Below are 14,301 nucleotides of genomic sequence, written 5' to 3'. Positions count from 1 at the left end.
AATCAGTTATAATGAAAAACAATTATCAAAAAATAAATTGTTTAAAATTCATGAATCCCTATTTAAAAATCTCTGATATAATAAATCATATATATATGTGTATATATATATATATATGGAAACTGAGGCCTGTAGGGTTTAAAGGACTTACCTCAAGTTGAAATCTACTTCCTAGACATGTTGGTTAATTCACCATCTCCTGACCTCACCAAGTTCATAGTCAATTTATTTCACAGGATTTTTTTCTGTGTTCTATAAAACCTTATTCCTTCCCATCTGACCAAATTATAGTCACATTTCAAGGTCTAAACCAAATCCATATTTTTGTTCATATCTTTGTCAAACAAATGCAAAATGGTTGGATAAATAATGTGCTTCACTGGGAGTCTTGAAAACTTAGGTTCAAATTCTATCTTTGAAACTTAATACTTTTATGATCTTGAGTAAAACTACTTAACATTTTTCACTTTAGTTTCTTCTATTATAAAATCTGGATAATAATACCAAGAGTCCTTATTTCCCAAGGTCATGGAAAGGATCAGTTAAATGAGATAATGTATACAAAGTGCTTTGCAAACTTTAAAGTTAGTCATTACCACTCAAGTCTATATCGATTTCTGCTTCCTCTGAACTCTTATGATATTTATTACCTAGAATACCACTTATTCTGACACTTGTCATTTATTGGCTTGTACCAATAGATTGTAAAGAGAGACCTTGTCCAACACTTCTTTGAATCTCCCATGGTACCTGTCACATGGCTGAGCAACAGCAAAGTTTAAAAAGAGAAAAGAAAAAGATATATGGAAGTTCACATGCTAAAAATCTCACTAATGATTTTTATGTAATGATTTGTTGCTTAAATCGTTAGAAATAATCATTCCTGAACCACATCAAATTTTTAAAAATGCATAGTACTACTAAATAAAAAATGTCACCTGAGATGACTTTGTTGTTTCATTGAAAAAAAGAAAACCAAAATCAGCTCCTTATATTTGTGTGCATGATTCAACCAAACTTTTCAAATAAATTTCCATTTATATTTTTTCTATTTCTTTTAAAGATATGAGTTATCAGTTCAAACTTCCTCTGGATCCTAGCTCTCATTCATTAAAAGTTCATGCCCCTCTTTGCCCTTATATTTGATATAGACTGAAATAATCCAGTAACAAAGCTCTTCCCATAACATCTTTATTCCTTTCAAATAGCTAAAGTTCCATGAAGTTGCCTCTTAACCTTCTCTTTTCCAAAGAGTAGAGCTTCAATTCCTTCAGCTCCTTTGAACAAGAAATGTTGTTGTATTTAAATTATTTATGTTCTAAGGCAAACATTCTCTTTGTAGTTAAAAAAAAAAAAACTCAACAACACAAAATCAAATATGGAGACAGTCTTTCTAAGGACAGCTAGCTCGTTATAGTTACCAAAATATTTTACTCACCACTTTGCAGAGGAGTTGTCTCTATTCATCAGAGTTCCTGACTTTCATTCATTCCCATCCTTAGTACAATGGACTCTGTATCACTCTCATGTGGTATTTGGAGCTTTCATAAATCATTGAATTTCCCTATCTACCCTTAGTTTTATTACCTTCCATTTATCTGCAATAAACTCCATAAACCACTTATCTGATCAAAACTGAACATAATTACTACTCAGTCATTTCCCTCCACTTTAAATGGCTTCCTTCCTAAAGGCCCTAGGGTTTCCTTGATCAGCTGATGTAGCTAAACCTGGTGAGGATATTTTTCCTAGGTCTATTTCCTAATTCTTCCTAGAAGTCCATCTGGCTAATGGGACATGAATCTAGCTTGATGCAAATGTTTTTGATTAGGAATTTCTGAATTTGTTTTTGAAAAACTTCAGAGTATCTCTAGTTATCACTTGGGATGTTGTGAATTACAAAAAGCAAACCTGAAACTCCAAAGCAAAAAGCATTTTCAAAGCATAATTCATTTTCATTCTTTTTGCTATTTAAATACGTGCTTTATAACTTTTAGGAGTGGACTGGGCATCAAAAAAAAAATACAACAATAATATGATACTTCACAAACATATCTAAACATAACATTTTAGAGAGGTGCTTGTGAATCAGAGAATGTATGCACCTTGCCAAAGTCCACATAGTAAGTGTCAGAGGCCTACTATGAATCAGGGTCTCCTGACTCAAATTTATATCACTCTATCAATTATCTTTGAGTAGATAGGTAGGACAGTGGATAGAGTACAGGAATTGGAATCAGGAAGATTCATCTTTCTGACTTCAAATCCCTCCCTCAGACACTTATTATCTGTATGACTCTGGGTAAGTCACTGTTTGCCTCAGTTTCCTCATCTATAAAATGAAGAAGGAAAGGAAAATGGTAAACCATTCCTGTACCTTTGCAAAGAAAATTCATATGGAGCTGTGTAAAATCAGACATGACTGAAATGAGTGAACAATCTACTGTTATAATGTCTTTCTATGACCTATCAAATCTTACCTAGAAGTGGGAATCATTGTCATGTGTTTTATTTTGGCTTAATTATGTTTTCCTGACTGGCTTCTTTCACCTACTCCCTTTTTCATTCAACCTTTCCCCAAATTATTCATGGAAATTAGTTCTCTACATATGCTTTCATGTCTTCCCATTTGAAGTCTCATGCAACACTCCCCATTATTGAATTAAGAGAATTGGGGCGGGGGGGGGGGGGGGGGGGATTCAGTGGAAGAATCTTGTCTTTGTTCTGACAACAACTACTTAAAATTGAATCACAAGAAGCTTCTTTTCTCACATGAATAAACAGGCTGATATTCACCTCATCCACAAATCTATTAAGTTTGTCTTCCTTCCACTTAACCGTGGCCCATTTTCAAAATAGGCAAATGAAAAGTCTTATTACTTCTCATACTTTTTCAAGACCTTTCTAGTTGAATATTATTTCCTGAGTAGATTTGTATGATGAAAATTTATACTATCAACTTCATTATTTTTTACTCCTATTCTTTATTACTTTTATGCTGGATTTATAGCTTTCCTATCTGACCCATTACATAAATTAAATTTGGTCCCTAACTAGAAAAAATTACCAAAATGAAAAAAAATTTTGAGTGAATAATGGGCAAAAAAGTTAAACTTTTCTGGCTTTTGGGGTTCATGATTATGCTCTGACAAAGCTTTTAACCCTGTTTCCCTTTGCTGCTCTACTGAAGCAAAGCCCTGATATCAGAAATTCAGCAGCTTAAAACCAAATGATTATCCACCAAACTCAAAGTCTCCCCGAAGGCCTGGAGATTACATATGTAACAAAATCATCCTACCCTTGCCAACAGTAAAGCTTAGGCCTTTATTTTACTTATTGTAACTACAGAATGTACCCCTTGTTTCTGAGCCTCAGGGAGCAATTATCAACATGATAAAAAAAACAACCACAATAGAGGGGGAACCCCCTCCAAACTCTTACATTTTAATTTATAAATGAGAATATATGCAATAGAAATAAGATGTATTTTCTCACATATATCCACACTTTTCCAAATATAAACCCCACAAAAAATGCAACTATTTTTTATTTTGACTGAGAGTCAACTCTAAAACTTTTTTGTGGGCAAATCTGATCATTTGATATTATCATAAGCTACATTTTTAGACACTATGATAAACATTCTCTGAACTTCCCTCAACAACTTTTCTTAAGTCTTGCCTATAAGAGAGCCTAATTTTTATTGTTTTACTTTGAATCTTCAAACCACTGAATTGTAGATCCCAAAGCATCTTCATCTTATTCTAATGCTTGGCTTTTTGTAATTCACTATATACTACTAAAATTTTTTGTTTCAACAAATTTAAAATGAAAAAACAAACTATACAATGTATACTATTTGAAATGAATAATCTAAATGTGGCCACCCTAACATTATAAAGGATTTAGAACAATTAACCTTTTAAAAAAAAGATAAAATGAGAGTCTCAAAGTGCTTCCCCCCAACCCCCCATGCCAATTTAAGACATTCTAAAGAATGAATAGGCATTTGTTCACTTTTTTTTTTTTTTTTTTAAAGCTTCACTCATTCTCTACTTTGGACTTTCTGACATTCATTTTTAGACTGTTTGACATCCCTTTTTTATGACAAATTATGAATTCTTAATCATGTCTAGAAAGCACTTAATGACTTTTGATCTTGAAACTAGCAGGCTTGGTAATTATGCACAGATACGGCAATATAAAATACCAACTAAATTTAATATAATTTATTATAATAATAAAGCTAAACAAGTTCTTTTGTAGTTAACCTAGAAGACATTCTCTTCCTAGCTTATAACTTTGGTTAGGAGATAAGAGAATGATTTGAGGAATATATATATGCCTAAAAGATATAAATGAGTAGAACCTGGCTAGAGAAGCTAGATTCAGCTGGGTACAGCTAAAATGGGACCCAAGGGAAAACAATAACCTACCTCCAGGGTTTGCTCATCTAGATGGACAACATTTATCAAGTACTGATGAGATATTCCCAATGCTATACTGAAGGAAGAGACACATGAGAAGACATGCCAAATTGACTCACAATCTAATGACTCATCAGAGAGATAGACTGCCAAAGGTATTATACAAATAATCTATTTTGTGCAAAGTACCAGCTTACTTTTTAAATGATTTTGTGTAATACAGTGGAATTAACCCAACATTTACATTTTCTTTCTCAAGGTACAAAATGAGAATTTACAATTTCCCAACTCACTGGCAATGAATGAAAATAAATATTTTCCACAATTACCATGTGTAAAGAATGAGAAGAAAAATACAGTAATTTCATCCAAATCTTAAGAGTCATCACAAGTATCCCATAGCCATGATACTTTGCTCTCTCTGGACTTCCATTCCAGTAAATGTAACTAAAACTATGCTATAAAACTGAAGGACATATATCAGTCCCTAAGGTGAAGAAATTGCCTCAGGGATTCAAACTACACAGAGCAGTATGTGCTATCTTACATTTTTAAGGATGCAATTAGTTACTATAGTGTATTATTGGGTGTCCCATTTTCTCAGGTGATATGGAGGGCACTGAGGAGGACATATTTTAAATGGGACAGTTAGCAGGGGAAAGGTGACATTGTACTTTGGCAGTTCCTGGAAGATTCAACTTACACACGAAGTCCACTTTCACCATAGCAAAGACTACCCAATTACTTTCAGGACTCATTTTCTTTTCTAACTAAACTATCATTAAATTATAGAGCCTAAAACAACTTAATATTCCATGAGAATGTTTTAAGAAGAGAAAAACTGGGAAAATTTGAATTGTATAATATACTAGCACAGGGCCTGATTTGGTTTTCAGCCTTGGCCATTTAAGTGACAAATCCCAAATGTTGATGATATATAGAAAGAAAAGTTAGTATATCTATGTAAAAAAAAGTGTAAAAAAAGGATGGCTGAGTGGTTTAATGGTGTTTTCAGTTATAGCATATCTACACAAATCCAACTAGAGAAGTAGAATTTGTTTAATCTTTTTTAAAGGTTTGATGAGTCTTAAACTCAGATGCATCAGAGTGTTAGTTTCTGAAATGAATTAACTTTTCTAAGGATGCTTTGTAATATAACCAGTTAGTAAGGAAAGGAAAAAAGAGAAATTCTAAATAAAATCAATCAATGATTCTCTGAAATTTCATGCACCCAAGATCAACAAGTAAACTAATGTACAAAATCCCAGACCAAGAAAAGTCTTACTTTATAATATCTCCTCAAACCCCAATACTATTGAAGAGAATCTCCCTTGAAATAGCATCTCCTTACTTCCTCTTCAAGAGGTGCATACCTAAAAAGTTATTGATTTGATTCTGACGGATCTGGGGCTTATTATGTAGGAAGCCATTGCTGGGTACAAGTGTGAGAAATTAATGATGGTTTTATAAGTGACCATGCTGCTGTGTGGAACCAGTGGGGCAACTGTCAATCTATATGATAATACATTCCCAAACTTCATAAAGTCAGTGATGTGAAAAAGCATTGATTTCTTTTTGAGCTAAACAGAATTTGTCAAAGAGAAAGAGCAATGAGTTTACTGAAGTTAACACCTCAGCTTGCAGGATAGTAATTTCTTATCTTAGTAAATATTTTATAACTTCACATGTAAAATCCCTTGTTTTCATTTCTGGGAAAATGAATATCCTCAACACACACATTTCTAATAATATTGATAATCCTACTTCTAATTGATTTTGAGTTCTGAATTTAGTATATTCTTTCTACTTTGGAACTCCCTCCCTCCCCCACATACACACACAAAACCCTTTCCCTTCAGACCATTTTCTTATTCCCAGTATATCTATCTTTGTACAATGTCAGAGGTATAGCAACTGGTATCCAGATATAGGGAATGCTTTCCCAAAGGCATGTGGAAGATTAGCATAGGATTTTCTAGAGGCAGAAAAACTTTTAAAATGTAAATTCTTGACCAATATCAAGAAAAGAGAACAAGAAAACACCTTCAGTCTACTCATTCATTTGACATAATTCATTAACAAATTCTTTTCATCCATAACAGTTCCTAAGTAAATCCAAAGTAAGCATTTCTTCCTCTACACTTGCTTCACTGGGCAAATCCCATTATTAGCTCAGTGTGTAACAATGCAGCTGATTTAAAATAATTATGACTAAAATGGAATGTTTATGTTTAATAAAACTAACATATACATAGGTCCTGAAAAAAAAAAATCCCTAAGAATACAAGCAATAGATTTATTTGGAGATTTTATATTGTTAAAAAAAAAAAAATCTAAAGTTTCTTTGCTCGAAAGTGATTTTCTTTATTTGGCAAATCAAATCAAGTTTTGTGACCATATCTGACATATACTAAAGTTGAAAAAGAACATCAGTAAAAAGAATTAATTTTTTATCATATACAAAAACTTCCAAAAGTAATTTCCTTTTGAATAAGTACCTTAAAATGCTAAATGTGCCAAGTATTACAATTTTTTAAATTCCAAAATTACGTCCTAGGAAGTCAAGTATGGTATTTTACTTGAGAGGAAACCTTGATTAGCTACAGGCGTTGTACTGTGACATGAGATACATCTCTTTTCCCCTTTCCTGGAATAAATTATTGCAGAATTAAACATAAATTTAAATGAGATGTGGTGACTTTTCTTTAAATGCATGTAACTTACCCCCAAAATGATGTATTTTCAGCACACTTTGGATTCTGAATGTTTAGCTCTGCATTGCCATTCACGACAAGCTGTCACACTACAAATTTCTTTTTTTAATATATGAAAATACTTATGGCTGTTCTAGCAGAAGTCTTAAAGTGTTTTGTATAAACATTCTTAACTGATCTATTTGTAAACCTTTTTAACGGCAATTTTCATTCCAAATATACAATTCACTCATAACAAATAATATAGCATTTGATGTTTTCCTCAAAAATCAACTTGGCCTAATGCAATTTATCTCTTAATTTTTTTTCCCTTGAAAACCAAAAACAGTTAAGCATCTCAAACAAATACACAAATAAGGACCTTATCTTTTTAATGGCTTGTTCAAGCTTTGCCTATACTTACTGCTTAATGATCAGAAGCATTTAATTTTCAACAAAGCTTCCAAAGTTTCATTAAACCCACCTACAAAGCTGATGGATAAGTGATAGTGATTGTGATAGAAAACATGTGGCATATTATTAACCTAAATAGGCACCAAGGCGAAAAGTAAACATGTAAGGGAATACTTTTTTGAAGGCAAGTTTCTTCCTATTTGTCATTATTAAACTCTGCTACAAGTTTGATCTTCAGTACGGATATGAGGCATTGCTGTCTGGAAATGAAAGTATAAGATAAGGTGGTATTCTTAAGAGATCTTCATGAGGAAAATAACCCAGGTTGCCATTTAGGGGGGAAATCAATACAAAGACCTAGAAACTCATAGAGAGAGGACATTTTCAGGTATAGGTCATAGTTTATCAAGTTGCCTTCTTTGCAATGTAATTTACTTGCTAATAAGACCATACCAGAATACTCTGTTATCATCAAAATGTGATTTTAAAATACTCTTCTTTCTGGTATAGTTTAGTCTTCCCCCACCCTCTTAAAGTAGGCAGACAAAGTCAGTTTAGAGGAAAATGAATGGATTTCTATTGAAGTACAAAATAAATAAATGAATGAAAAATTAAATAACTCCATATAGTACAGTGCTTGGAACATTACAATGCATTTAAGAAACAGGCCTACCGTTTTCATCATCTGACTTATTTTCATTATCAGAGTCAGTCAGGGTAAGGGCTGAGTTTTCACGACTTGATAGACCGGAACTGCGCCTGGATTTGATCCCTCTCCCCCACAATCTTATAGCATGCTCTGGAGACATTCCTCCCTCTGTATCTGAGTCAGCGTCAGACCCTGTGCTCAAGGAGTAGCCTTGGTGAAGAATTCCTATGTCGGAGCAGTAACCACTTCGATGAGGGGAGGGTTCACAGATTCCTAGTTCTGCAAGGGTGAAGTTAGTTCCTAGGATGACAGCAAAAGAAATGACATATTAAAATTCAGGGAATTAAAACAAACAAATAAATAAAATAGTCTTAGAAATGAGCAAATAGATTCCTTTGTCCAGATAAAAACTATTATAATATAGAAATGAGATAGATTTTTTTTTTGTTTTCTTTTTTTAAACAAGGTGGTCATTTAGTGGTTAAAAAGTATTGATTATGCATTTATTATGTACCAGGAACCCTGTTAAGTTTTGGGATATACAGAAACAAAAATGAAGTAGCACATCTCTCCAAGGAACTTCCATTTTATATTGTGAGAACCAGCATATACACATAATTTGAGTAGGAGTGAGCATTTTGGCCAAAACTCAAATAAATGTTAAGGGCTTATAATCACTCTCATGACAAAATGTCCAGAGAAGATTTTAGTATTTTGATCTCTCCAATAGTCCTGCCAAGCATAAGGTTGTTCAGCATCCTGGCAGTACAGAGGTGATGCCGTCTCTAATGATAACATGTGTCAGCTTCTATTTTGATATAACATATGAATCAGAACCCATAGGAATGAGCTTCACCACCAGAAATATTCAAAATTTTTGCAGAGTGAAGCCTCCCTGATTTAGGAAGCTTACTATTCAGATACAAAGTAACTTTTAAAACACAAGAAATTATAGAAAAAGACACTTCTACTATCCAGCCTCTTTCTCCTTAAACTACTTATGGATTTTAAAAAATGTACATCATGCAATTAACTCAACATTTTATGCTCTAAGCATAGGAAACTTTGTAAGCAATTGAACAACCATGAAGCAGCAGTCTTCTCTAGTCTGACTCTTTTTACAAATTTAGTTAATACTATCCATTTTTATCAGTCAAATCATTTTTGACCTCAAGATAAATTTAAACCCAATCTAACACTGAGGTAGTATGTGAACATGGAACTTTTTTTTTTTTTTTTAAGAAAGATACATTTTTAGTGTCCAGATTTCTAGATCAGCTTAGTTTATAATTAATTTATAATAAACATGTTTTAAGCTGGCTTTTTTTTTGTTGTTAATGCACACTGATTTGCTGAGATTTATTTGTCTGTGTAAATAGTCCCAAAAAGTGTGCTTCAATGAATCAAACCCAATTCTATACATAATTATTTTCTGCAGAGTGAAACATATCCATTGGAAAGATAAACCAAGTGAAAATACATATCAGCAGGGGCATTTGCCTACTACCTGTGCAGAAAGAAGGGAACTGATAACTAATCTTTATATCACTAAATGGTGTTCTTTATTCCCTATGTACTTCTTATCACACTATCATAATTTCCTTCTCTCAGCCCAATTTATTAAATTCCAGCTTACATCCTAGGGATTTAGGAATTGCTAATAATTGTACATTAAAATATACATTTCAGACTCAATTGACTTTAAAATTGAAGCTATTGAGTTCAGCTATGCCTGAAGAGGCAGTCCTTCCATTCTGATCCTCTGGCATCCTATATGATAGAACTGATACTTTTTTGCTGTTCCTTAATTTATACTTAACTCAAGGGCACATATTTTTTTATTACTGACATATTTCAATATCATAATTTTTTTTGTCAAAGATTTTTTTAAGCTGCAGCTTCAAGAATATATGTGTTTATAGATAGAGAGATATGGGGATATTTATATATGTGTGTGTGCATGTATATGTATAAATATTAAACATATAATATTTACACATTTCACATATATATACACACACATATACATTCTATACATATAAACATATAGGGCAGGGAATAAGGCATGGGATTTCATTTATGTAGGGGACTCCTGGTGGAGAAATGTCTTTTATGAAGGCATTTCAATGCCTGCTCTCCAACTTGTAATTTCAGAATGTAGTCTGGTGAATGGGGGTGAAGTAACTGAAAGTTTAAATGACTTGCCCAAAGTCAAACTTACAATCTATGTGAAAGGAATGACTTGAATCTAGTGTCTTCCTGACTTCAAGGCCAACTAGCAATTCATTAAGCCACTGATATCTTTAAATGTAGGAGGTTTCTTAATTGCATTAGATAAAATTTTACATGACTAAAATCAGCATGCTCTCTGCTGAAAATTTGCCTCATTTTCATCCCTATGTATAGTATGCCTAGCTCATTATATAGAAATAGTTCCAAATACTAATTTAATAAGAGCCACTGGCAAACTCAGAAGCAAAAATAGATAGATCTTGTGACCTCTTCATGGTCCTTAAAGACAAGTAGCCCTATAGGGCATTCCTTAAGGAACTCAATTGGGAATTCCCATGTCAGGATTATGGCTGAGACTAAAGGGCAGGGCAGAGATTAAATAAAGGGCAGGACAATGACTAGAGGAATTCCTAGAAACAAAAGTCTTCCCCAAACACCTCCTATCTGTCTCCTCCCTTACTGTTCCTGGCCCAATTTCTTTGTCATCAAATGTTAGGTTGGTCTTGCGGCTTTTAACCTGCTCAAAGCAAAACCTTCTTAGGCAGATTTTTGCATAAAGAGGCTTATACCTGTTGTATAAACATACCTATTGTCTTCATCTAGATAGTAGTTAAAATAAAACATTGTATACCAGAGAACCCCGTATCAAAAGGACAACTTATCAGAAGGAACTGGAATTTCATAGCAATACTATTATTACTTAGTTCAATTTGATTCAATCAACTTTTATTGAAGACCCCCTATCTACAGAGTTGTGAGTTAAAAATTTAAATAAAGTATTTTTAAGAAGAGCTTAAAAACTGTTCCATAAAATGAATGTCAGTATATCTTTCAATGGCAAAAGCTTCATATTAGAAGGGACTCTACAAGTCATTTAGTCTAACTTTCCAGTCAAATAACAGCCCTGACACATGATCTGTCAATTTCTCTTGAATATTTCCAGCCACCAAGAGTTCACTATTTTACAAGGCAGATTATTCAACTAATGGACAACTTCAATAATTGGAAAATTAAAAATAATAATAATAATTGGAAAAGTCTAGATAATGACTTCTAATTTCTTTACTTCTCATACCTTCCATTTAATGATTTCAGCTTTCTTTAATAGAGCTATGAAAAATAAACCAACTTACTTTTTCACACAATAACCCTGAGAGTAAATAAAAAAACAGCTTTCATGTTCCTCCTTAATCTTCCCTATCCACAAGTCAAACATCCTTAGTTACTTTGATCATTATTTATGTAACATCATTTCCATATGCCTCACTATCTTAGTTAATCACCTGTGTATAACCTCAAATTTGTTAATGGTCCACAAAATCTATTACTCAAAACTGGTCATGATACTTCAAATGTGGTCAACCCATAATAGAATACAGTACAGATATTGCATTTTAACATAGTTTATTGATGAATCTTATCTTTAAATCACAATTGGTTCACTCTTCCACTCAAGATGGGACCTTTCTTTTTGACAAAAAAATCATTTAATCAAAAACATCAGATACAGTCTAATATTGCATACATTCTAATCCCTGATGACTTTGGCATGAATATAAATAAATTTTTTTTTATCTTTTCTCTATTACTTTAACTGATTTTTTTCAATTGGCTGGATTCAACATTCTTTTTGTGATCTCTCAATTTACATGATTTTTGTCACTGTATGTAATGTCCTTTTGGTTTTATTTATTTCATTCTATGTTAGTTCATATAAAGCTTCCTGAACTTCTCTGAATTTCTTATATTCCTCATTTCTTCCAGTTCTTCAAAGGAAGGAGATTCTTACATAGTTTCTTTGAGCCCCAATCTAGTCATCCAAGGAAATACCTTCTATAAAGAACTGACACTGAAAATACCTTTTCATATGTTGTAGTGCCCTATTCCTCAAGAGCTACAGCTACTAGAAACTGAGAAAAGAAAGGTTTTTAGATCAAAGCTCTATGATTGGAAGAGATCAGAGAGATGACTTAGTCTAAAACCCCTCACCATTACAGGTAAAGAAACTGAGGCACAGGATAATTTAGAGATTTAGCCATGTTCACAGAAGCAGTTGGAAAGCAGGGCCTGAAATCAAATTGTTAGATTCCAGAGCTAACATTCTTTTCATGGTATTATTGGCTTCTTGAGATCTCACCACCAAAGTCCTTGGTAGTGCCAAACAGTTCAAACCAGAAACAAATATTGTTTTATCAATGGAAATGACACTAATGAAGATGTATTACATCTAACTTGTTAGGTATCCACTAAGTACCAATAAACTTTTCTCTTACTGTTGTTCTTTTCATTTACGTTGTTATAGCAATTGTATATACTGAGAATTTCCCTTGATTAAACAGGTAAAAAGTAGTAGATATGTGACTTCAAGCCAGATTTTCTGATGCCAAAATCCTTCCTAAATTCCATACAACATATGTCATAAATAGAGATGAAAACTGAATGCTTTAATTTAAAAAAAAAAAAATCTGAATATTTATTCATAGAGAACTAAGCATTTGGGTCTTAGGAGAGTTTGGATTTTTATCTGAATGATTTTCTTTTTATCTGGTTGCCTGGTGTCAGGCAAATGTGACCTCAATTGGCAAAAAAAAAAAAAAAAAAGAAAAAAATACTTGGATGTAAGCAATGAAGTTCTGGTTCAAGTATATATGCAGATGGATATGAATGAAATGAAAGGATTCTCAAATTTCTCTGCCACCTTTACAATCTCAAAACAGGAAAGTGAATATGGTATTCTCTACTTGTATTACTCATTCAGGAAAAATTATCTATCTATCTATCTTTCTATCTATATCCCTAGATATTTTTCTCTTCTTTTTCTGGAAAACCTCCAACAAGGAAACAACACCCACAAATGGTTTGAATGACTGTCATTTCCTAAATAAAAATAACACATTTAGTGGCCTCTTGAGCTTGAACTTATTTTCTGCACTAGTGGTGAAAATGCCAACATGATTAAAAATCAATTGCAGTATTAAAAATGTAGTCCAGTTACCTTAGGTGAAGAAATTAGCTATGCTTGTATTTCTGACTACAAGAATCCTATCACTCTGTAATTAGCTTCTTCAAAAAAAAAAAATAGTGAGCCATGACAATGAGTTGACAACAATCTTGTAGCTGAGTATTGTACTCTGAAGGGTACCTCTCTTGTTAGAGAGCTCCTCTGAGATCCTCTACTATTTAAGGATGGCATTCAGGGATTTCTTGTCCTCATTTCCTACTCGGCTACTTTCCTGGACTTCATTTCCAGAATTTCACTATTCCACAAAATGAAATCAATTCAGAAACCTACTTCTCTTTAAGATTACTTCCCGTTCTAGCTTCATGATTTCACAATGGCCATGAGTTACTCTGCACTCCATCTCTTCACTTTTGCTTCGCAGCTTTTCCTTTATTGGGGGAAAGGGACTTTTTATGCCTTTCATTGTAGCCCCAGTTCCTAGCATAGTGCTTGACATACAGAAAACGATTAGTAAATATTTATTGACTCTAATTCTGATACTTGATAATTCTGTATTTGGACAGTTAATGAGTAATTTAACACCGATCCAAATTCTGGATCACATGACCAAAAAGATAGAGGCCTAGACATTTTCTCTGGTATACCCTGATTTTCACAATTTTTCAAAAGAAAAATTAAGTAAGGTAGAACTATTACAGTTTACCCCATAGGACAAGAAGCATTGCAATGTCATATGAATTAAAACTGGACATTACTAATCCACAAGTTCCTTACTCAGCATTCCTTCCCAATAAATCTCTATATTCTTGCAGGGGACATAAACCAATGCATGAGGCTTGTATTGTGGTATGCATTCAGAGATTCATCTTCTACTGCAGAGTCTCTGCCAGTTCATCCCACTCCTTTAGATTAGGGTATTCCAGT

The 14,301-nt window shown here is 33.1% G+C and overlaps 1 protein-coding gene across 5 annotated transcripts in view; it reads right to left on the bottom strand.

Moving 5' to 3' along the window:
* The window catches only part of TENM2 (teneurin transmembrane protein 2), a 1,351,165-nt gene that overhangs the window by 897,364 nt on the left and 439,500 nt on the right, over nt 1-14,301 (bottom strand). For all 5 annotated transcript variants that reach the window (XM_003756806.2, XM_031949416.1, XM_003756801.2 and 2 more), the window contains exon 4: nt 8,208-8,483. In XM_003756806.2, coding sequence (XP_003756854.1) covers nt 8,208-8,483 — 276 coding nt within the window. The remainder of the gene's footprint in view (nt 1-8,207; nt 8,484-14,301) is intronic.

This window comes from Sarcophilus harrisii, chromosome 2 (genome assembly GCF_902635505.1).
Source record: "Sarcophilus harrisii chromosome 2, mSarHar1.11, whole genome shotgun sequence".
Taxonomy (NCBI): domain Eukaryota; kingdom Metazoa; phylum Chordata; class Mammalia; order Dasyuromorphia; family Dasyuridae; genus Sarcophilus; species Sarcophilus harrisii.
The sequence above is the reverse complement of the archived record's forward strand: the minus strand, read 5'-3'. Positions and strand labels throughout refer to the sequence as shown.